This window comes from Sinocyclocheilus grahami, unplaced genomic scaffold (assembly GCF_001515645.1).
Source record: "Sinocyclocheilus grahami isolate Dianchi unplaced genomic scaffold, SAMN03320097.WGS_v1.1 scaffold16.1, whole genome shotgun sequence".
NCBI classification, from domain to species: Eukaryota; Metazoa; Chordata; class Actinopteri; order Cypriniformes; family Cyprinidae; genus Sinocyclocheilus; species Sinocyclocheilus grahami.
The window spans coordinates 74,208-100,766 of NW_015505195.1; the positions used below are offsets into that span (position 1 = coordinate 74,208).

General features: G+C 35.4%; 1 protein-coding gene across 5 annotated transcripts in view; it reads left to right on the forward strand.

Annotated features, from left to right (window-relative positions):
* LOC107603001 (double C2-like domain-containing protein beta) overlaps positions 1–26,559 on the forward strand; it is a 79,575-nt gene that overhangs the window by 41,839 nt on the left and 11,177 nt on the right. For 4 of the 5 annotated variants that reach the window (XM_016295687.1, XM_016295672.1, XM_016295678.1 and 1 more), the window contains 4 exons: positions 6,659–6,768; positions 12,042–12,168; positions 12,296–12,352; positions 14,589–14,713. In XM_016295687.1, coding sequence (XP_016151173.1) covers positions 6,659–6,768; positions 12,042–12,168; positions 12,296–12,352; positions 14,589–14,713 — 419 coding nt within the window. Of the gene's footprint in view, positions 1–6,658; positions 6,769–12,041; positions 12,169–12,295; positions 12,353–14,588; positions 14,714–16,943; positions 17,132–26,559 lie in introns of those variants that run through there. The other variant, XM_016295694.1, reaches the window with a different exon arrangement.

A 26,559-nucleotide genomic window follows, 5' to 3' on the forward strand; every position in this document is an offset into this window, starting at 1 on the left:
TGAGGGGGGACAGCAGCAGGTGGTTGTCATGGAAACAGCACAGATTGTTACACGACTCACGTCAACAGAGGAGTGTATATGTACGAGAGGGAAAGAGAAAACGAGAAGCGTCACGTCTTGTGTATGCTCCCACACACACCAGCCTGGTAAATATCGACCGCAAGGGTTATACAGACACCTCCGGGCTTTTAAAAGGTGTACGAGCCGGAGATGCCCACCTTCAGACACACACACGCTCAGGTATGTACGTGGGCGTGCAGGCATTAAAAGAACCCATTTATAACACTCTCTCTCCTTTTGTCCTTTTACACACTTCATGCTTTCATATGCATCCATATGCAATTATTAAGGGAATAGTTCACCTGAAAATAAATATTTTGTCTTTTACTCGATTTCATATGACAGTCCTTCTTTTTTGTGAAAGATAAAAAGAGCTTTTTTGTTTGTACAATGGAAGTGAATGGTGACCATAACTACTAAGAAAGATTTTCAGTAGTCACATCTTATATTTCAATCTGTTCCTCACAGAAAGTGTTGGAAAGCTTGCAATATAGTGTACATGTCATGGGCTATTGTTATGATATTTAAAAAGGCTTGACCCAGTGTTGTTAACTAAAACTAAAACGTTTTCAGTAATTCAGTGTAAAAAAAAGAAAAAAAAGAGCTGAAATAAAATATAAATATTAGATGAAAAACTTAAACTTGTTTATTTTACATAGTTGTCAAGGCATTATTTCTAATTTATGATATTTAAGAGGGCTTGTCCCAGTGTTGTGAACCTAAAACTAAAGCACTAAATCATACTCCGTATTTAAAAAATAAATAAATATAAGATGAAAACTAGTTTTTTTTATTTAAATCTATTTATTTCAGTTAGTTGTCAAGACAACAATAATTGTCTAATTAGTCAAATTTTTTTACATTTTAAGGTAAAGTACTAAAATACCTGAAATAAAAAAATGCATTAAAGCTATTTAGAAATGTTAAAAACAAAATTACTAAAACAAACTGAAAATATAAAAATAAAAGCTTCAAAATTTTCAAAATATTAGAAATGTTGCCTAAACAACACTCCGTACAATAAAAGTGAATAGTGACCATAACTGCTATGCAAGATTTTCAGTAGTCACATATTACATTTGATTCTGTCCCTCACTTAAAGCATCGTATTGCTTCAGAACAATTTAAATTTAGCACACAAATCATATGGGCTACTTTTATAACGTTTAAGAGAGCTTAACCCGGTGTTGTTAAAATTTGTGAAACTAAAATAAAATTAAAGCTTTATAAAAATATATACTAAAAATGACAATAGCACATTACAAAATTACTAAAAGCTAAATAAAAATGAAAACTGAAAATATAAAAATAAAACCTAATTCAAAATATTAATAAATGCTACAATAGCTAGTCCCCATCCACTTTCATTGTATGGAAAATGGCAACCTGAACTTCTGATGAGTGTAAAGATAGTGTAAAGAAAGTCACACAGCTTTGGGACAACATGGCGATGAGTCATTATCCCTTCCTCTTGTGCAGGAACTCCATCAGCCTCCCATAAAAAGTGCAGGAAGCATAAGGAAAAAAGCGAGAGGGAGGGAGAGATTGTAGGGCTGGAGAGTGGCCCCTTCTTAGTCGAGTGTGTGTGTGTGTGTGTGTCATCATCACACAGCGTGGATAATGAGATACCTCTCCCAAGCTGCTGTTCTGGGAATCTCACTGCCCTGGGCCAGATGGAGGGAGGAAAGGGAGAGCGAGAGAGAGAAAAGGGGAAAGAGAGAAGTGAAAGTTGAGGATAAAATATTTCGAAGAAAATGTGATAGCACTGATTTGGCAGGAGGAGAGAGACCGGTGAAACCATATGCTGTTGCAGGCAAATATGCAATATGAGTGAGGAGCTTGGAGAAAAATAGCTGAAAAGGTAGTAGGGGTAATTAGCCATTTTTTTGATGAATGCTTGAAAGGCAAACTCTGATTATATGAGTGTACAACCAATACTATGTTGTTATGGTTAACACAGTCTTTACTGTCTAAAGTGCCATGCTTTTATTCCACTTAACAATCACTGAAGTTTAAAGTCAACATGAAAATAAAGTTTATTCTTAGTGCACTTTTCTATTAAGAGATTTATAATATTGCAAAAGATTTCTAAATAAATGGCAATCTTTATATTCATCAAAGAATCCTGAAAAATGTCACTGTTTTCACCATTTCACCATTGAGAATAATATTCTTGAGCATCAAATCAGTATATTAGAATGATTTGAGAAGGATCATGGGACACTGAAGGCTGCTGAAAATTCAGCTTTGTCATTACAGGAATAAATTATATTTTAAAACCTATTGAAATAGAAAACTGTTCTTTCTAGACTTTCTTTCCAAAACATTAAACTGTAATGTATATGTATATATATTATATTTATATATTTCCAGGAATACGGTTGTACTACCATTGTACGAAGGTACATTTTTGTATGGGATGCTATCAGATAATACTGTAATACCATGGTACTTTGACATGTAATGTTTGGTACCTTCTTATTGAATTGTAAATACCATGGTAAATACTGTATGTTAAACACTTAGTATAGTCTTCTAACGCCATCACTGTACCATGGTACTTCCACAGTAATATGTGTGTCTGTCAATTAAATCAGTTGTGGTTTGAATGGTGCATTTCAAGTCCCAGTAGCTATTTGCTCAGTTGGTGCTGTTTTAATGAATTGTCACATATATTTTTTGCTAATGTCTGTTGGAATTAAAGTGTGTTTATTAATTTGCCGAGCATCCTCAGGGGACGAGAGAGAGGATAGCCAAGCTTGGCTGGTTCCAGCTTTAAATGCAGCAGCGCAGAGAGTAGAACAGAGCAAGCGAGAGGGAGATGAAATGAAATATGCAGAGAAGCAACATGTTCTTCAGGCAATGAATGACGTGGACTCGCTCTGTCAAGAGAGCGAGCGAGAGAGAGGCTGCGGTTTGGGAGGTTGTGTTTGGGTCTTTACAGCTAGAGCGTTTCTTTGATTTAACACTAATTTGCTAAACGAGCTGTTGCAGGGTAATTGCCCAGTTTGGGAATTTGAGAATGTGAGAGTATGGGGTGGGAGCAGAATTTTAAGGAAGAAACAGCCGGGGTGATGGTGAGCTGTGGATTTGTGTGTGTGTGTTGTGGGTGGTCAGATTTGGCCTACATTGAGAGGAGCAAACGTCCCCACAAGCAGTGGAACCATTTTTCAGGGAGTACCAGCGGTGGTACTGGCTCACTCTGTACCCTAGGCAGGGTGTGACATGACTACAGGGGGGAAAAAATCACTTTTCTACTGGCTTTGTAGTGTTTTGTGTGAGATGAGTTCAGTGTTACAGTTTTTGTGCTGCGTGAAAGGGGACCCGGGTTCAAGTCCCAACCTAATATGATGTTGTTGTTGTTGTTGTTGTTGTTGTTTGAATATACCAAGCAAAATTTTAACTGAACTTGACAGCCAGCCATCAGCATACTTTTTTCTTTGGCAGGAAAAGAGCAATTTTGACATTTTATTCTACAGGGGGAAAAGTCATGCATGTTTGGAGCAATATGGGTGTGCATGAATGATGACAGAATTTTTGACTCTGTTGAACTGGCCAGATTGAGATGGAACACCTTTTTTACTTACAGTAACAATACAAATGAATGAATAACATACATTTTTGGAAGTTTCTTTTAAAATTGTCTTCATGGGTATGATGCTTTTGCCCACAAGGATAGTAAAACATGAAATCACCTGCTTTGTAGAGAAAGCTAAAGTTCATATATAATGAACATACACATACACAAATATATGTAATAATAATATTAATAAAATAAATAGTTAATATATTGAAAATGCTTTAAAATGATCAATCTGTCTGTCTATCCGTTCGTCCATCTATCTGTCTGCCATCCTGTTTATCGCTCTAAATATCAGTGTCTATCACTCTAACTATTGTTATCGCTCTATCACTAGAGAATGAGCTTATTTTAGGGTTTGGGTTAATCCTATAAATAGTTTAGTTAAATATAAAATGAGTTGAAATATAAAAACAAACAGAAATGTATCATTGCTCATTATATGCTCACTTAGAAAGCTAGGTAAATAAGTGTATGTATGTGAGTATTAGTGGGAGCAGATTTTAGGGTAAGAAACAGAAGGGGTAATGATGATTGTGTTTGTGACAGAGGGGAGGTGAGCTGGGGAAAGCCTCCCATCCTATCTCTCTCCTCTGCAAAGTAGGTGAGCAGATGTCTGCCTTTCACCTGAGGGAGAAGAGATAAATGATGTTTCCTCAACTGTCCTCCCTGACTGACTCTCATCTTCATCTCTCCCACTGTCATCTCTACCCAGATGCATCATGCTCATTCTATGGGCATGTGTCCCCTCAGATTTTTGGTCCAAGTAGATTTAAAAATCCTATTTCTTAAAAATGATTGCAGGCAAAATAGGTTCTGAAACACTAGCACTTTCAGTTATCTAAATTTGGAGAGTCCAGCTGAGTCTTACACTTACATAAAAGTTTTTTCTCTCTCTCTCTCTCTCTCTCTGCGTCTTAATGTATCTCACCTTGGCTACAAAATGAGCCAGGACTGCAAAAAGTGCATGACACCTCTGTCTCAAACTATTTATGTACTTTGTTAGGTGTAGCTGGATACTTCCTAAGTTTTTCTGTGTCCTTGTCATAATTAAATAAATCATAATTAATATTTCAGATTTTATTTATTTATTTTTGGTTAAACACGTGGTACAAAATTTAATTATTACTACACCTGTTTAGCAGCTGTAAAAAAAAAATTATCCTGCATTTTTTTTTAATTATATTTATTTTTTGAATTATATTATATTCTTAAATTATATTACGTTTATACATATTTATGTTTTCATATTTATATTTTATGTATTTTTATTTTATTATATGTCCATTTGAGCCATTTTCATGATGTGATAAGATCGCCCTGTCAAAAAAAGTCTGTCATCATTAAACCGAAAAATGTGGTGCAGTATCGATATTGATGTTTAATGTGCAGTTATGTGCAAATCCATATTTATACATATTTCGGTGATGTTCATTCAAGATAAAACTACAACATAAAACTTCATTTATTATATGTCCATTTGAGCCATTTTCATGATGTGATAAGATCTCCCTGTCAAAAAAAGTCTGTCATCATTAAACCGAAAAATGTGGTGCAGTATCGATATTGATGTTTAATGTGCAGTTATGTGCAAATCCATATTTATACATATTTCGGTGATGTTCATTCAAGATAAAACTACAACATAAAACTTCAGCTTCAACTCCAGTTACTGGCCTTAACCACTACATCACCACCCTCTGCACAAACTGCAAACAACGGTAGCACATCTGAGCAGCATCTGATTCTAACAGATTCTTTAAATTGAGAAACTATTTACAGCGGTGGTAATTTCTGCACAGATGGAGCTTGGGGGGTGTTAATTATTCCCCCAAATGCTCTTAGGTGGTGAAATGTGAAAATGTTTATTTTGGGGATGATTGAGCTTCTGGTTTAGTGGTGAGTTTAGAGCTCTGTTTCTTCATTTAGGATGTACTGGGGTGATGTGGTGTTGTGGTTAAGGCTCAGGCTGGTAACCGCGGGGTAGCTTGACCATCACCATTATGCACTTGAGCGAGGCACTTAACCTCATGTTGCTCCAGGGGGACTGTCCCAATAATAAGCTCATGGTGCTGTTCTATGATGACATTGTGTAAAAGTCATGGAAACTTTCCATTGGATATATGGTGATAAATTAAAGCTTTATTTTAATGGAATAATGTTTGAGAATGTGTTTCAACCACACCTGCACTGAAAAAAAGTCATTGTATTCATCAGTATTTTTGTCTTGTGTTTCAGTAAAAACATCTAAACATCATTAAAAACAGACAAATTCTTGTTTTCAGAGAGTATATATTGAATTAAGTTTTTATTTCTTCATGTTAAAGAAATTTCTTCTTTATGTTTCTTGATTTAAGGTACAATATTTTAAAAAGGAATTTTTTTCTAATGGGGTAAGAAAAGCTTAATTGTAAGTTATATTCCCTGAAAAATAAGTCGTCTTATCTTGCATAATTTTGTATATAATATATGTGTGTAAAATGCTTCTTATTTTCAAGTAAATACATCTTTATGGAGAACCTAACAAGCACAAACAAGCTGGAATTTTGGTTTAGGTTGTTTCTTTCAGCAGTGTTATTTATATACAAATTCACTAGCTACCCCACAATAAATCTTACTTCAATTGTTACATCCAAGAGTAATAAAAATTATGTCCATTACAGCTCAGTCTGGGATAGAATTTGCCTGAAAAGATATTACTGTATGTGCTCAGATGAAAATGATCTTTAGAGAGCGTTTTCGCTTTTGAGAGAGTGATGGATCAATGGATAGGAGAGGTTGTGTGGAAGCCCTTATATGGAGGTGATTTGGCCGTGTCTTATGCTAATGACTAACTGAAGCACACGCTCCCTCATTTACAATAATCTGGGTTCATCAATATTAGACTGATGGTAAGAACAAAATTTATGTGTGTTGCAAAGCCAGCAGAAATTTTGCGCAAGCTGCTTTGTCTTGACCCAGTGTGTGTGTAAATTAACTTCGTTATCAGTCTCAATACACTCTTCCTCTCTTTTTCAGGCAAATAAATTACGCACTAAGACTTTAAAGAACACGCTGAATCCAGTGTGGAATGAAACGCTGATCTATCATGGCATCACGGCTGCTGACATGACCACCAAAACCCTCAGGTACTGTACCACCTCTGTTTCCCATTATCCTCACCAGCTTCAAGTATTTTTGGTTCTACTTGCACTTTCAATTCACCTTTGAGTATATGGCTCTCTGTTAAACCCTGCGAGTGTCTCCATCCGATGTATTAATGACAATGAGAACGTGTGAGTCATTTGTGTGTGTGCATGTGTGAATTTCATTACTTTCAGGTCAAGTCAACTCTCCAGAAGCACATTGCTACTCGGAGCACATTGTGTGTGGGCATGTGTGTATGAGTGTGTGTCTTCGACAGTGTGTAGTGGACGTTTCTGTGGTGCAATAACACACAATAACCTTAAGGTAACACCCACAATGTGGTCTAACCTTCGGTGTAGAGGTATGGTACAATTTGAGCAATAAAACTCAGAGGACAGAAAGAGATAGGGGCAATTTCTCTAGAAATGTAATAGAAACCCTTGTGATCCACAGCTGGGAAACAAACCTAGTAGGAGCTCTCGTGGGATGAGAGAGAGGGAGAGATAAAGAGAGAGCGAAGCCGCTTGCTTTACTTGTTCCACTTTTTGGTTGAGACCATGAAAAATTTGAGTTTCATGCTGAAAGAATTTTTAACTCAACCCCGATTTACCTCAGTGCTTCAATCCAGAGATTTTTGCCTCTGCAGTACGCTAAGATATTGTAGAAATTGTGAAATTGTTTAACACAGAAACATCTTTGTAGTTTAAGAAAAACAATTAGCTGCATACATTCTGCCAAAAGTGTTTCTTGTGGTGAACATGGATTCTCGCCACTTTGGAATCCCAATGGATGAGTTTGATTCAATGATACTTTCCGCTCTGTTACGCTCCGTGGCCATCATCCCGAAGAGCAGGTTGTCGGAGCCCAGGGCATAGATGGAGTATGTCACCACAGGCAGCGTCAGCACCTTGTCACAGTGACTATGTCTGGGCTGTGACAGCTGGCCGATCTCAAACCTAACTGCAGTAGTTCAGTGAAGGGTGAGGTGAGAAGAATTCATATTTTATGTATAAAATCCAAACATTGTAATGCAAGATTTTGGAGATCTGATCCAAAGCGAGTAGTTCCGTATTTACTATATTTCCTCCCGTATGGCCTTCTGTCTTTTCTATCATCAGCTTGTCTTTTGTCATGTGAATGTAATTTCCCACATGAGAACAATGACTGCTGGTGGCAGGCTATTGGCAGGAAACATTTTCTGAAGAATGACCGTGTTATCAATAGTGCTATTGTGCCGTTATAGAAAAGCATCCTATGCTATTACCAGAGTCGTCATCATAACAGGTATCACTGAAGCATACAGTATGTGTTCATTGTTCATTAGTAGGCAGTGTGAGTGTTCTTTTAGGAGCCTAGCAGACAAATTTGTTTTGCCACATTTTAAAAACACCCTAACTCTGTGCCCTAACCAGACGTGACACTTTACAGCGTAATTTTTTCTGCTCTCACAAGAGTGAAAATGCATGATGCAATAATGTAATAATACAGAAGTTTGATGTTTAATATACAGTTGTGGGGAGGGATTTTTGACAACTTTTCAACATTTTTGATAGTTCTGGGTGGAGGAATTAGATTTATCATAGTGAAAAAAATTGTTTAGATACATTTACTGATTCATGGTCAATCTATCCATCATTCTAGATATCATTCTAGCTATTCATTGTTTTATCATTCTATCCATCCATCCAATTGTTCTATCAGTCAATCCATCCATCCATTCATTGTTCTATCGGTCAGTATATCCATCATTCTAGCCATCCATCCATCATTCTATCGGTCAATCAATCCATCCATCCTTTCAACGTTCTGTCAGTCAGTCTATCCATCATTCTAACTATCCATCCATCCATAGTTCTGTTGGTCAATCCATCCACCATCGTTATATCGGTCAATCAATCCATCCATCCACCATTCTGTTGGTCAATCTATCCATCATTCTAGCCATCCATCCATCCCTCCATCCATCGTTCTATTGGCCAATCAATCAATCCATCCATCCATCGTTCTGTCAGTCAATCTATCCGTCATTCTAACTATCCATCCATCGTTCTATTGGGCAGTCAATCCATCTATCCATCCATTGTTCTATCGTTCCATCAATCCATCCATCGTTCTGTCGGTCAATCCATCCATCCATCATTCTATCATCATTCTATCGGTCAAACAATTCATTGTTCCACTTTTAGGTTGAGACCATGAAAAATGTGAGTTTCATCCATCGTTCTATCGGTCAATCAATTCATCCATCCATCATTCTGTTGGTCAGTCTTTCCATCATTCTAGCCATTCATCCATCCATTCATCGTTCTATTAGTCAATCAGTCAATCCATCCATCCATCGTTTTGTCGGTCGGTCGGATTTTAGATATTGTATGAAGTATGTATGAAGTTGAGTGTACTGCACTCTTATTGGTAGCTGAAATCATTAATCGAATTAGCATATGAACCACTTAATAAACGTGTGAAAAATTCAGAATGACGAGGAGTCAAATTTTGCATAAACCTGTGGAGCTTTTTTGTGAAATCCTGTAGGCACAGGTTCTGCGTGGGTCTGCCCATGACTCATCTGACTCTCAAGTTCGATACTGAATAAACACTGAATAGTACCTGTCTTTCGTTTGTCCTGCATGCTGGTGACTTCTGACTGCATGCAAACTCTCGGCATAATCACTGTGACTGACATTAACAAGGAAAAGCTCAACCCCACAAGTAATAAATAGCAGCTTCAGGAAGAACGGTCCCCAGGACAGGTTACAGGAAGTGGAGAGCACCTGTTATCCACCTCCTGTGTGTGCATATGTTTATGTGAGCATATGTACACACCTGGCTGGAAGGAATGACTAATCGAGCCCTAGAAGGAAGCAAGAAGCCAACAAGATCATGATGTCAGTGTCATCTGCTTATGTGCAGCTTCTCGCGCTCTCGCTCTTTTGACACCCACATTAACACTTCAGTTCTTCCTCTCCTACATTTGGGTATTTGTCTTCTCATCCAGGTTTTTCTGCCTTGTATATTCTTTCCACAGTCTTTTCCTATTCATATTCCTTTTCATATTATATTCTTATTCATATTGGTTTTTTTTTGTATATTTTTTCCACAGTCTTTTCATATTCATATTATTTTTCCGTTCTATCTCTGTCGCTGACGTAAAAACCATCCGTCTTCTCTTACATTGTGCCCTTTGCTTAAATTCCTCTTTTCTCATTCTGGTTGTTTTTGTTTCCTTCCCTTAATCTCCCTCTTTCTCAGTGTCAATACTAGAGGTTGACCAATAATGGGTTTTGCAGGTTTCAATAACTAATGTGGGGGAAAAGCAAATTAACTAATTAACTAAAATTGATATATTGATGAAAAAAATATGGCATATGTATATATTTATAGTAGCATATTTTAATCTTTATTCATTTTTATAATATATAATTAATTATATATAAAATATAAAATACATTATAAAAAACTGAACTTTAACTTGTAACATGTAACTTTAACTTTATGCAATTGAGTTCAAGTCAGCCAGCAGTTAAACCAGTAAGCAATTATGCTGATTTAAATCTCTCATTATATTTCATAATGTCGTCCTTAGAGGATTAAGGACATAAAACACTGTGAAAGAGGTTTGTTTCAAGTCAGACATGAGTGAAATGTATGATGCGGTTCAGTGAGTCAGATGTTAATTCAGTAAGCATTCTGGCAGATTCAGTAAATGATTAAAAAAATACTCAGTAGTTGTGGAGTCTTTTGACTCATTAAAGTTTACTTTATCCATCCATCCAACCATTTAATAAATTCATAATTTTTAATTCAGTACTCAACTGTAATGAATCAAATAGACTTGTGAATTATTTCTTCATGAACCAGACTTTACTGGCTGCACTGTTATTTTGTTTTTACATGTGCATCCAGCAAGACAAGACAATGCGAGGTTTTTATTTTATTTTTTTGCAGTAACTGTCTTTTAAATTATTATGATTCATTTATATTGTGAGACATCAACTCACAGTATCATTTATTTTGTCATGATGCTTTATATTTAGTAGTTCTGCCATCGAATAGCGATGGATGAAATGCTTCAAAATTAATATTGTGACACTTTTTATGTATACAGTAATCTACTCTTTCAGATTGGTTAAATTTCAGAAGTCATTTTAATCTGAATTAATTTTGTCACTGATATTTCTAAATAATTTTAATAATATTCGGATTTGCATAAAGGTACTGTTGAACAGGATGATTTAATCTGTGCAAAAAACTAACATAAGCGTTAATTTTTCCCAGTATCTGATGAATAAATGAATCATAGACTTATGAATTATTTGCTCTTTTGAACGATTAAAAAAATTACTCTGCGGTTGTGGAGAATTTTGAATGATTAAAGTTGATTCATTCATTAAAAGTGTCAAATGAAATGAATCAAAGAGACTCTCATGAACTAATCATTCATGAATCAGGCTGCACTGTTTTTATTTTTACATGTGCATCCAAAAAGACATTACAAAAGAAGTTTTTTTTTTTTTTAATTATTGTTGTTGGGGTTTTTGCCGTAACCATGTCATTTAAATCATTATGATTTGTTCAGATTGCAAGTCAGATACAGTATATTATATATATATATATATATATATATAATTTTGTGATGCTGTTGATTTAGTAGCTCTGCCACTGAATAGTAATGCATGAAACGTTTAAAAATTTATAGCGTGACTATTTTTATACAGTAATCCAATCCTGCAGATTGTCTTAATTTAAATTCAGAAGTCATTTTATGTAGTAAAGTAATTTTGTCACCAACATTTCTAAGTAATTTTAGAAATATTCGGGTGCTCATAGAGGTGCTGTTGAACTGGAAGATATCCAGATATCTGATGGTTCCAAAAGTTTTTATCAGCACAAATTAACTGGTCAAAAACCATATTTTGGTCAGCCTCTAGTCCAGGGCTGTCCAAACTCGGTCCTGGAGGGCCGGTGTCCTGCAGAGTTTAGCTCCAACTTGCCTCAACACACCTGACTTGAAGTTTCTATGCCTAGTAAGAGCTTGATTAGCTGGTTCAGGTGTGTTTGATTAGGGTTGTAGCTAAACTCTGCAGGACACCGGCCCTCCAGGACCGAGTTTGGACAGCCCTGCTCTAGTCAGTACCACCTACTTCTCAGCTCAGAGCCTCAGCTTCTCTTGACATATTCTTTCTATGGCTGTATGTGACACGCCTAACACGTTCAGTCTTGAGAGTTGAGCTGAAGAGTTCTGAGTGCCATCTTTCTCTCTCTCTCTCTCTTGCAGGCTGTGTGTGTGTGATATGGATCGTTTAGGACGGAATGAGTTCATAGGTGAAGTCAGGGTGGCCCTCAAGAAACTGAAGGAGGGAGAGAGCAAGAAATACTACATGGGCCTTGAGAGAATTGCACAGGTGTGTGTGTGTGTGTGTGTGAGTCATTGTGGCCGTTGTGAGGTTATGTCCATTAGAATTTGTACGATGCATAATTTAGTGTTTGGGCATTTGCTGTATTATTAATAACCTTTCTATGGTCTTACAGACCCGGGAGGGTAACAGCCAGGCAGTGGATCCTGGGGTTCTTGTTGCAGAAGAAGAGGTAAAGATCCGATACTTTCCATACCATATTTTAGACCTCTGGAAACTCCCTATTTACACTGAAACAGCCCCGAATGTAGAACACTCACATTCAGGGTACGAGGACAAAGCCCCCAGGATAAACGGACCTGATTTTTATTATCTCAAAACACTAATTAGAAAGAAAAGCACTTTCCTGAACACTTGTTTTTCACTTTGGACTGATAAACTGTCCTGGTCCATAAGGTTATCAGGTTCAGTAGCTGATTGAGGTAATTACATTCAATGAGAATCTCTAAAATTATCATGATTATTTTGAGATCAAATTCTTATAATATTAGCCTGTAAGAATATTATATATAGTGTTCTCTAACTAAAAGTAGTTCTTTAATTTGAATGAACTTCTGAAATAAATGAACAGAAAAACATCCTTTGCTCATGGAGTTTTAAGTATATACTCACACTACCTTTCAAAAGTCTCTTATGCTCACCAAGGCTGCATTTATTTGATCAAAAATACAGTATAAACCGCAATATTGTGAAATATTATTACAATTTAAAATAATGAGGATTTTTCAGCAGCCATTTTCCCTTCAGAAATCATTGTAGTATGCTGATTTGATGCTTGAGAAGCATTTCTTATTATTATCAAAACTGGAAACAGTTTCTTTCAGGAAGCATTTCTTTGAAATAGAATGTTATACATTATTAATGTCACTTTTGATCAATTCAATGCATAATTGTTAAATAAAATAGCTAAAAAAATCTCTGATCCCAAATTTTGTTAGTGTATTTTGAGACAACACACTATTTTTCCCTGTACTAATATTGTAACTGCAATATATATAATGTTCATTTACTAAAAGTTGTTCTTTAGTTTAAGTTAAAAGGTTATTAAAGCCAAAATATATTAAATGAACACAAAATTGGTTCTTTACTGAAGGGGTTTAAGCATATACCTAAATATTAGGGCTGGGTAAAAAAATATCGATATATCTATTAATCGATTCTCATTTTTTCGGAACGATTCTTAAATCCCAAGAATCAATTAGTCTAGCCCGTTTTCAGTTAATGGACGGAACACTGAAGGGAATTCCCATCTGATATATCATAATAAGCATTGTGCTTTGGTACTTTTAATATGAAACAAAGTCTCAGATTTCAGATTCTGTCCATTGTATTGCAGTATTCAAACAATAAATGCCGTTTTGGCGCTGTTTAATGTGGAGTGATAGATCGTGCTGTAGCGCCTCAGTTCAACAGACGCGCCAGCGCATAGCGCACGTGAACTAATCATCTCCTCCACATTAATACCAGTTTCAGCACATGCACAATAAACATGACTAAACATCCGAAGGCAAGTTAAAAGAAAGAGTAAAACTTTACAATTCGTATTCTGTCACATGTAATCTCTAAATCAGTGTTTTCCGTCACGTTTACCTCAAAACAACATATTCGGTGACCATAAACTCATTAGTCAGATAGAAAAATAAACTGTAGAGAGGGGCATTTTGCTAAATATATGCACCATATACCATATTCATTATAAATTTGACTGTTCTTCAATGTTTAACTTGTTTGAATAAATCCATCAAGTTTTTATGACATCCACCATTTATATAAAAAAATAAAACGAATTGAAGTAGAAATATTATTATGTAATTGTAACTTTATTATTTTAAAAACTTAATTAAGTGTAATTTTAACAAATCAGTAAATTTTAACCTTCAATATTATAGTAATGTAGTACCAACTGACTCTCATGTATATTTTACAGCATTAGTTGAGAGATTTTCTTTTCCCTTGAGAAAATTTGGCATGTACTGTACTACCTGATATATATCCAAAATAATATTGAATCGAATCGAATCGCAAGCTTGTGAATGAGAATCGAATTGTGAAATTTGTGTCAAAACCCAGCCCTACTAAATATTACTCAAAAATATCTTGCCAAATGTTACTCAAAAATATCTTGCCATATAATTATTTAAAATTTCATTTACTTCACACTTGGGGTAAAATATCCCTTTTTATTTATTTATTTATATATTTTTATGCAAATTTTGTTACTCCCTCTGTATACAATAAAAATAAATATTTTTCCGTCATCGTTATTTTGGGCTAGAAGAACAATCACATTGTTCTTAAGGGGATGTTTAGCCCCTTTGTACCGTACTGACATATATTGTTTAATGTACTATTGTTGGCCTGAATATTGATCAGTGGAAACAAGCCTGTCTGTCTGTCTGTTTCTCTAGCGTGGTCGTATCCTGGTCTCTCTGATGTACATCACAGAGAAGAGTTCTCTGATTGTGGGAATTATTCGCTGTGCTCACCTCGCCGCCATGGATTCGAATGGCTACTCAGACCCCTTTGTCAAAATGTGAGTCTTCTGTCACTTTTTTATACAGAGTGGACAGTGCCAAAGTGACAGGAATTGATAAAAGAGGCAGATGGAGTCACATGAATGCCTATTCATGTCAAGTCTGAGTATTTAGCATTGCACAAGCATACAAAGCCAGGCAGTCAGAATAAACCAGCTTTGTTCGCAATATGCATCAGATAGTCATCGAACAGACTGTTTTTTGGTTTGTTGTTTTTTTAGAAGTTTGAAATGAGACCCATGGGCTTTGTGTGATGAGTTGAGCCTACAACCCCACACGAGTGGAGCTAATGTTGTAATCAGTACCTCAAAGCACCGATGTTAGAGTTAAAGCAAATTAGCAGACAAGTACAATCCCCAGGGCTCAGTGGTGGGCATGATTATCATTTTCACAGCTTTTATTTAATTTTCACATTTATTACAATCAAAAAAAGCAAGTTTTAACAAGCATAATTTTGTTTCGTCCTCCCTTGAATCATTGCATAGCACAGCATCAGGCGAACATAAGAACATGTAACTGCTTTATGACTCAATTCATTGGCATCAACCTCCTCCTCGTTAGCATCATGGATTTCATTTCCGGGTGATTTATTTCTCTCTGTACCTCCGGTTGATCATAATTTATCCCCCTGTGGGTTCTTGCGAAGAATAATTCAAAGTCCACCCACACATTAAGACATGAGGAGATTTTATTTAGAGGCATAGGGAATTAATGGGACATAGAGATTCACAGAGGCAAGTGGAAAGTCAGAAAAATACTTTTTTTTAATCTTGCACTCTCAGCTCTGGCATCCTGCCCTCCGTTTCCCATCACATGCTCTTTTATCATTTCCTATACCTCTTCTTTTCGACTCTATCCATTCCTCACACTCTCTCTCTCCTCTCATGTTTGATAAGCATGCATAAATCTTGGACCACTCTCTTCCTGTCGATGGGGTCCTGTTCATTCTTATCGTGAATGTATTCTGATGTGTTGTGTGATGCAGAGGAGTTTTTTCCGCTATCTGCTCCGAGGAGATTAGGATTTCCTTGTTTATCGTGCCAGTTACAAGCACTGATGGGCTCACTGGAGCAGTGGAAATCTATTGTTGGAGAGTGGACTGCTTTTATACAGTTGGATAGACTGCTGGGAGTGTGCTTGTGCATGTGTGTGTGACAGCTGCTTAAGACTTGTCAATATAGTTTAGGATAAGGTGGAAATTTTGACTGCATCTCTCGTGACACGTATGGAAGCATGGCAGAGGCTTGTTTGGATGCTGGGATTGTTTGTGCATTGTGACCGCTGGAGATGTTATTTGGCTTTTTTGTCCGCTGAGGTTGATTCAAGTTATGGCTGGATTTAGGTGGAATTTATTGAAGCAGCAAACTCATTTTATTAGATTGGATTTTCTGCATCAGTCACTCTTGTCTTTTTAATAGAAATAAAGGCTTTAATTGTAATTATTTATTGGATTCCAAAAAAACTAAAATAATGTGAAGTAACTGGAATACACCAATAATGTAAAAAAAAAACGGGTGTTTTCAGTGTCACTAATTATCTAATGTAAATTATTTACATTTAAATATAAATTATATATATATATATATATATATATATATATAATATTATATATATATAATTGTGAAACAGGGCTAAACAGTTTTTTGTATTTCTATTTTATTTTTATGTATTTCTATTTTTTATGTTTTTTTCTATTTATAAATGTGACAGATTTTTTTATTAAAACTAATTACAATTAATTACCGTTAAAAAAACCTATTAAAAATAATATTTTGGTTTGCAATAATATGTAGGAATTATACCACTAAACCACCTATTCATTATTTTAAACTTATTTTTATTTGAAAATTATGGCATATGAATTGGTTTGACATTTTAACCCATTCTAACAGATGCTTCTCAGTCAAGTATTTCTCTCAATTTTGTCAATTTCCTCTGTGTCAGTCAGCTAGTAACTCTCTCTCTCTCTCTCTCTCTCTCTCTCTCTCTGTAGTAACATTGGCCACGGGTCAACAGGCGATTGTTATTGTTGAGTCCTGGACTGGGTTAGTCTGTAATAGAGGGAACATGAAACTGGACACAAGTAGGGATTAACTGTGGAGGGAAACTGGGGGCCAATCAATACTGTAGTCGTTCCATAGGGGGAAAGAGAAACAAAATCTCTAGATTTAGAGAGTTGCAGCTAATGACGTTCACATGTTTTTTTTTCTGTTGAGATGTTTTTCTCAGGCAACAGTGTCTGGTTTTAACCGAAGAAGCTTATGCAGGGAAGCTTACCCACAACTCTCTATCTCTTCTCTCCCGTATGTGAATTTAATCACCATATCCAGGTTGCTAGAAGGAAATCCATTTAATCAATGTGCTAAGGCAAGGCTACAGGCATTTTCAGAGAAATTCAGGAAAGGAATCTACACATCAGCTGTGTTCGAAACATCTCAAATGTAATTACCCAAGAAAGTCATTTCTAGACATAGCCTTTCCATTCAATAAAGTTTTTTTTTAGAGCAATCAGTGATTAGTTAATTATTTTCAGCAGAGATTGCGTGTGTGCAGAGGCAAACACTTTTACAAATTACAAAATTCAGATGATCTGATAATTGTTATACTTTAAATAGTTTTATTTTCTTGGGATGCAAAGATAAAAAGGCTAATTAATGACTTGAAAGTTGATGAAATACATTTGCGAACCATTTTACTTCCAGCTTGTGACGTATTCCCTCGGGGAAACAGGATATTAAATGACAGTTTTACCCTTTAGTACTATAGTTAACTAAAACTAAAACTGAAAATAAAATTAAAACCAATAAAAAAAATGCTATTTGAAGTAAACGTTAACTGAATAAAATGTAAACAAATTATTATTTTAATTAGTTGCCAAGGCAACTTTTGTCATTTTCATTTAGTTTAACTTGATGTACTAAAATAACTCTTTTGAATAACATGCTCCAATAAACAATTAGGCATGGGCATTTGTCAAAAATATTGTATTAGAATATTTGGTCTCATAAAAGACTAATATTCATATATTCGTTTGACATTTAGCGGGAAATACGTTATTTTTTTAATACTCACGTTTTTTGTCACAATTTCTGAACAAGCTTGATTAGGCATTATACACAACAATGTTCTACAACAACTTTAAATTATATCTCAAGGTTTTCTTTAAGTTGAAAACGTGTAAACAACATATATATATATATATGTATATATATAAAAGAACAAAAGCATTCTAGCTTAAGCAGAGCAAACGGAAAAAATAAAGCAGACCGTGCCAATTATATTACAAAATGTACATATACTCGAGTTGGCCTATGTTTATATTGTCTCACATCATGTTAATGTTGGGAAAAACAATAATATCCACATGAAAGTGGGCTCCTCAGTCTGATAAGACCATGTGCCAACACAGACGTTCCAGAGGCACAAAGATAACGGTGTGCTAAGCAAAGTTTCTTACAGCGCTTTGTGTTTTCTGTTCTTAAACCACTCTCCCTCAAGGAAACTTAAAGGAAGCATATGTCTCAAGATCATTTGGCTATCAGATAAGCTGTCTTCTCGGCTCACTCGGGTACAGCTGTGTTTACCCGCAGTCGTGAATGCAGTGATGGACAGCTGTCTTTTCTCGGTCCACTGGTGTTTGGATTTCATGTGTTTTCTCATTGTGGTGGTGATATTATGATAACTCCGTTTCACTGATTCATTTGATCAAAAGTAATTCCATTTTGTAAGATCATTTAGTAAGATCATTTTGATCAAAGTAATTCCAAATTTCACGAGGCAGACAAAGACATTCTGTGATCAAATACAATTAACTTGTTAACTATCTGTGCCACCCAGTGCATTTAGTTATAACTGACTTTTAGTTTGCGGATTCATCATGGCTTCCCAGTGATGGACAGCTGTCTTTTCTCGGTCCACTGGTGTTTGGATTTCATGTGTTTTCTCATTGTGGTGGTGATATTATGATAACTCCGTTTCACTGATTCATTTGATCAAAGTAATTCCAAATTTCACGAGGCAGACAAAGACATTCTGTGATCAAATACAATTAACTTGTTAACTATCTGTGCCACCCAGTGCATTTAGTTATAACTGACTTTTAGTTTGCGTGCTTAGGATTCATCATGGATTCCCTGCATTTACGGCCAGCAAAGCAGCACGTAGTAAAATTTAAATAGTGTTTTTATTTTCAGAATAATAACTACAGATCGAATATTCTACTATTTGTGCACACCCTTATAAATAATAAGAACTGGAATGTATATTAATACAAGTAAATCAGGTCAGTTCTGATCTGGTGTTCCAGAAGCCTCTGTCAATCGGTTGCTTTGATAGTAAACAAACACACAAATGGTAAACGGTAATCCAGCTGAAGCTAGCATTCACAAACGTATGACTTTTAGCAAATCAGTTAGGGTGATCATCACATAACAATTAATATTCATGACTCAAGTATGCCTGGCACAGTTGCGCTGAGCCGCTGACAGAAAGTAAACTTCCTGAGGAAGACATGACCAACAGCAGAGAAGAAAAGCCGTGCTTGACAGAAGTATGCATTTTTTTTATATTCATATCATATCTGTCACAACAATGCTGTTTCTGGAAAGTTTAGTTTATGCTTTCAAGCACTTTCTCACATGAGTGTAACCGTGGCAACTAGGCATTTAAAACTAATGATATTTCTAATGTGTATTTAGAGAGGCTGATGAGATTTAGATATGCCCCCACTTTTCAGATTGTGTGTGTATGAAATGATTATGAATGAGACCCCGTAGAGTTCAGCTCTATTTTCATTTGGCCCTCGGCATCACCACATAATTAGAACAGACAAGGGAATGCAGATATTATTGCACATGCTCTAATTAATGTCATTACACGGGACACAATTTCAATAGTTCCGCTTTCATCTGAACTTGTTGCAATGGCAAGACATTTAGGCTCGCATTCAAATGTTTACTCAGACGCTTGGCATCATGCACAGACGTCTTAAATGTGCATTTTTCACTAATTGCAGAAACGATTAAGTTAAAATGTAATTAGTGACTAATTCACGGATACATAGATGCAGGTGCACATTAAAGCTGAAGTGTGTATTTTCTTGATGTTAAAATACTTTCTCCTTTCTCAGTGCAGAGTCAACTATAGTGGTTGATTTTCAGGAAACATGTCAACACTGGAACTCTATGGTGTTTTCAGAGCATTTGTCTGTTTGTTTCAGTGATTTGAGCTTCACAACAAAACAACTTTGGCTCAAACAGTGGTGTGAGTTAGAGACAGGACTGTCAGATTGACTCATTAATGGACGATGTTCAAAAGTTTGGTCAGTTAGAATTTATTAAATCTTTTATTTTATTTTGAAGAAATGAATACATTTATTCAGCAAGGATGCACTAAAATGATCGAAACTGATAGTAAAGACTTTTACATTGTTACGAAAAATCTTTTCAAATAAATGCTGTTCTTTTTAACTTATTCATCAAAGCATCCTGAAGAAATATCAAGCAGCACAACTGTTTTCAACACTGATAGTAATAAGAAATGTTTCATGAGCAGCAAATCAGCATATCAGAATGATTTCTAAAGGATCATGTGACACTGAAGACTGGAGTATTGATGCTGAAAATTCAACTTGCCATCACAGGAATAAATTACATTGTTCAAAAGTTTGGGGTTCCTAAGAATTTATTTTTTTTTGTTGTTGACATTTTAATAGTATTTTATGAGAAAAGTCTCATATGCTCACCATGGTTGCATTTATTTGATTGAAAATACATAAACAGTAATATAAAGTAACCGTTTTATATTTTTTATATATTTTAAAGTACTGTAGAATTAAGTTTTAAGTATGCATGTGTGTAGTAATTCAATCTGGACATACTACATCCTACAGTACACACTACATGTTGGCGTTGTCATGTGACGACTCTCCCGTGGCCTCATCGGATAGTAAAGTGTCCATTGGATATTTATAACTCTGGGTGGTAGCAGTAGGTCATTCATACATTTTTTTTAGCTACAATTTTATGAATACTGTGTATTTGGACATAATATTTATCTGATTAATTTTGCATAATATAATAGAAGGGATATAGGCACACTTATACACATTTTCATTTGATGGCATTACTGGCACAGAAATTACTTTTACATTTGGCTGAAGCAAAACGGTTTGCATTGCATTCATGGTGTACTTATAAATTCATGCATTCACCTTGGAATCAACCCCATGACCTTCAGCTTTGCTACTGTTTGAGGTAAAGGAATGATAATTATACACACTAAATTTAAGCTGCTTGCACTAATTACAAATGGCACACTTTAGCTTTAATATATGTAAATATTATGTAAAATGTTTTTTTGTCTTGTTTTACCATGCCTGTTATGAAGTGAACTTGCTGCAAGAAATAACATAGGTCTGCAAGATTAGGGCTCAATAATAGACTGGGGGTTAACATATTGAAAATGTCATTCTTATTCATCTGAATTTGCCCTCACTACACAATGATTTCCAATACTCAAGAACATTTTGTCCATGCCAAATTTCTTCTTTCATTCAGGACTGACGGTTGTGATTGTAGACAGGCTATTCCAAGACGACAGTTATTCTTTTAATTACCCAGATGACGAGAGTTGTCTCCTTAGGGTTAGATCTGAATTGAGCCCCATGGTATCAAGAATGAAATTTCCTGCAGCTCTTCTTGAGAAGGACATTATGTGCCTCATGCTTAATGAAATAGCATCTAATATTATCATGTTTAGCATCACTGTGTTTTGCCATTTAAATTAAGTTTATCTGCCCTGTAACTCTTTCAAAGTCTGATAAACCATTGATTGAACTTTGTCACAACTTTCCATGAAGAGATTAAGGAAACAGCTGTGACATGTTCCAGCTGTTTCCATGAAGAGATTAAGGAAACAGCTGGAACATGTCACAGGCCTGTAATAGGGGTCCATTTTTATTTAAACATATTTTTGTTGTTAAAGGGCACGTGACGAGAGTTGTCTCCTTAGGGTTAGATCTGAATTGAGCCCCATGGTATCAAGAATGAAATTTCCTGCAGCTCTTCTTGAGAAGGACATTATGTGCCTCATGCTTAATGAAATAGCATCTAATATTACCATGTTTAGCATCACTGTGTTTTGCCATTTAAATTAAGTTTATCTGCCCTGTAACTCTTTCAAAGTCTGATAAACCATTGATTGAACTTTGTCACAACTTTCCATGAAGAGATTAAGGAAACAGCTGGAACATGTCACAGGCCTGTCTACTCATTGGGCCTGGGAGAACACCTCTAAAAATGTTGCAAATTTAAATGACAAATATGTATTGACCAATTAAAATCTAACACTTATTACAGGACTTGTCAATAAAATATTAATAGGATCACATTAAAAAGCCATAAGAATGTCAGTGACTTGAAGCTTGTCACACCAAAAAAAAACATCATTAATATTCTGACTAAATGTCGTTATGTGAAAGTTACTAATCAAGCATCTATTATTATTTTCAATAGTGAGTCATTAGTCCAGTGGTTATCATCCAGTGGTAAATCATTTTTTGCACCGAACACAAGCTGTGCTGTTAAATGATAATCTGTCAGTATTATCCGGTTGACATTTAATGGAAACCAACAGCATGATTGCAAGTGTGATATTGGCTTTATACACCCGTTCAATAAATAAGCTGATAAGAAACTAATTTAAAGGGGTCATATGATGCGATTTCAATTTTTCCTTTCTCTTTGGAGTGTTACAAGCTCTTGGTGCATAATTATACACAACAATGTTCTACAACAACTTTAAATTATATCTCAAGGTTTTCTTTAAGTTGAAAACGTGTAAACAACATATATATATATATATGTATATATATAAAAGAACAAAAGCATTCTAGCTTAAGCAGAGCAAACGGAAAAAATAAAGCAGACCGTGCCAATTATATTACAAAATGTACATATACTCGAGTTGGCCTATGTTTATATTGTCTCACATCATGTTAATGTTGGGAAAAACAATAATATCCACATGAAAGTGGGCTCCTCAGTCTGATAAGACCATGTGCCAACACAGACGTTCCAGAGGCACAAAGATAACGGTGTGCTAAGCAAAGTTTCTTACAGCGCTTTGTGTTTTCTGTTCTTAAACCACTCTCCCTCAAGGAAACTTAAAGGAAGCATATGTCTCAAGATCATTTGGCTATCAGATAAGCTGTCTTCTCGGGTACAGCTGTGTTTACCCGCAGTCGTGAATGCAGTGATGGACAGCTGTCTTTTCTCGGTCCACTGGTGTTTGGATTTCATGTGTTTTCTCATTGTGGTGGTGATATTATGATAACTCCGTTTCACTGATTCATTTGATCAAAGTAATTCCAAATTTCACGAGGCAGACAAAGACATTCTGTGATCAAATACAATTAACTTGTTAACTATCTGTGCCACCCAGTGCATTTAGTTATAACTGACTTTTAGTTTGCGGATTCATCATGGATTCCCTGCATTTACGGCCAGCAAAGCAGCACGTAGTAAAATTTAAATAGTGTTTTTATTTTCAGAATAATAACTACAGATCGAATATTCTACTATTTGTGCACACCCTTATAAATAATAAGAACTGGAATGTATATTAATACAAGTAAATCAGGTCAGTTCTGATCTGGTGTTCCAGAAGCCTCTGTCAATCGGTTGCTTTGATAGTAAACAAACACACAAATGGTAAACGGTAATCCAGCTGAAGCTAGCATTCACAAACGTATGACTTTTAGCAAATCAGTTAGGGTGATCATCACATAACAATTAATATTCATGACTCAAGTATGCCTGGCACAGTTGCGCTGAGCCGCTGACAGAAAGTAAACTTCCTGAGGAAGACATGACCAACAGCAGAGAAGAAAAGCCGTGCTTGACAGAAGTATGCATTTTTTTTATATTCATATCATATCTGTCACAACAATGCTGTTTCTGGAAAGTTTAGTTTATGCTTTCAAGCACTTTCTCACATGAGTGTAACCGTGGCAACTAGGCATTTAAAACTAATGATATTTCTAATGTGTATTTAGAGAGGCTGATGAGATTTAGATATGCCCCCACTTTTCAGATTGTGTGTGTATGAAATGATTATGAATGAGACCCCGTAGAGTTCAGCTCTATTTTCATTTGGCCCTCGGCATCACCACATAATTAGAACAGACAAGGGAATGCAGATATTATTGCACATGCTCTAATTAATGTCATTACACGGGACACAATTTCAATAGTTCCGCTTTCATCTGAACTTGTTGCAATGGCAAGACATTTAGGCTCGCATTCAAATGTTTACTCAGACGCTTGGCATCATGCACAGACGTCTTAAATGTGCATTTTTCACTAATTGCAGAAACGATTAAGTTAAAATGTAATTAGTGACTAATTCACGGATACATAGATGCAGGTGCACATTAAAGCTGAAGTGTGTATTTTCTTGATGTTAAAATACTTTCTCCTTTCTCAGTGCAGAGTCAACTATAGTGGTTGATTTTCAGGAAACATGTCAACACTGGAACTCTATGGTGTTTTCAGAGCATTTGTCTGTTTGTTTCAGTGATTTGAGCTTCACAACAAAACAACTTTGGCTCAAACAGTGGTGTGAGTTAGAGACAGGACTGTCAGATTGACTCATTAATGGACGATGTTCAAAAGTTTGGTCAGTTAGAATTTATTAAATCTTTTATTTTATTTTGAAGAAATGAATACATTTATTCAGCAAGGATGCACTAAAATGATCGAAACTGATAGTAAAGACTTTTACATTGTTACGAAAAATCTTTTCAAATAAATGCTGTTCTTTTTAACTTATTCATCAAAGCATCCTGAAGAAATATCAAGCAGCACAACTGTTTTCAACACTGATAGTAATAAGAAATGTTTCATGAGCAGCAAATCAGCATATCAGAATGATTTCTAAAGGATCATGTGACACTGAAGACTGGAGTATTGATGCTGAAAATTCAACTTGCCATCACAGGAATAAATTACATTGTTCAAAAGTTTGGGGTTCCTAAGAATTTATTTTTTTTGTTGTTGACATTTTAATAGTATTTTATGAGAAAAGTCTCATATGCTCACCATGGTTGCATTTATTTGATTGAAAATACATAAACAGTAATATAAAGTAACCGTTTTATATTTTTTATATATTTTAAAGTACTGTAGAATTAAGTTTTAAGTATGCATGTGTGTAGTAATTCAATCTGGACATACTACATCCTACAGTACACACTACATGTTGGCGTTGTCATGTGACGACTCTCCCGTGGCCTCATCGGATAGTAAAGTGTCCATTGGATATTTATAACTCTGGGTGGTAGCAGTAGGTCATTCATACATTTTTTTTAGCTACAATTTTATGAATACTGTGTATTTGGACATAATATTTATCTGATTAATTTTGCATAATATAATAGAAGGGATATAGGCACACTTATACACATTTTCATTTGATGGCATTACTGGCACAGAAATTACTTTTACATTTGGCTGAAGCAAAACGGTTTGCATTGCATTCATGGTGTACTTATAAATTCATGCATTCACCTTGGAATCAACCCCATGACCTTCAGCTTTGCTACTGTTTGAGGTAAAGGAATGATAATTATACACACTAAATTTAAGCTGCTTGCACTAATTACAAATGGCACACTTTAGCTTTAATATATGTAAATATTATGTAAAATGTTTTTTTGTCTTGTTTTACCATGCCTGTTATGAAGTGAACTTGCTGCAAGAAATAACATAGGTCTGCAAGATTAGGGCTCAATAATAGACTGGGGGTTAACATATTGAAAATGTCATTCTTATTCATCTGAATTTGCCCTCACTACACAATGATTTCCAATACTCAAGAACATTTTGTCCATGCCAAATTTCTTCTTTCATTCAGGACTGACGGTTGTGATTGTAGACAGGCTATTCCAAGACGACAGTTATTCTTTTAATTACCCAGATGACGAGAGTTGTCTCCTTAGGGTTAGATCTGAATTGAGCCCCATGGTATCAAGAATGAAATTTCCTGCAGCTCTTCTTGAGAAGGACATTATGTGCCTCATGCTTAATGAAATAGCATCTAATATTACCATGTTTAGCATCACTGTGTTTTGCCATTTAAATTAAGTTTATCTGCCCTGTAACTCTTTCAAAGTCTGATAAACCATTGATTGAACTTTGTCACAACTTTCCATGAAGAGATTAAGGAAACAGCTGGAACATGTCACAGGCCTGTCTACTCATTGGGCCTGGGAGAACACCTCTAAAAATGTTGCAAATTTAAATGACAAATATGTATTGACCAATTAAAATCTAACACTTATTACAGGACTTGTCAATAAAATATTAATAGGATCACATTAAAAAGCCATAAGAAATGCAAAATCATCCTGTCAGTGACTTGAAGCTTGTCACACACAAAAAAAACATCATTAATATTCTGACTAAATGTCGTTATGTGAAAGTTACTAATCAAGCATCTATTATTATTTTCAATAGTGAGTCATTAGTCCAGTGGTTATCATCCAGTGGTAAATCATTTTTTGCACCGAACACAAGCTGTGCTGTTAAATGATAATCTGTCAGTATTATCCGGTTGACATTTAATGGAAACCAACAGCATGATTGCAAGTGTGATATTGGCTTTATACACCCGTTCAATAAATAAGCTGATAAGAAACTAATTTAAAGGGGTCATATGATGCGATTTCAATTTTTCCTTTCTCTTTGGAGTGTTACAAGCTCTTGGTGCATAAAGAAGATCTGTAAAGTTGCAAAGACTAAAGTCTCAAATCCAAAGAGATATTCTTTATAAAAGTTAAGAGTCA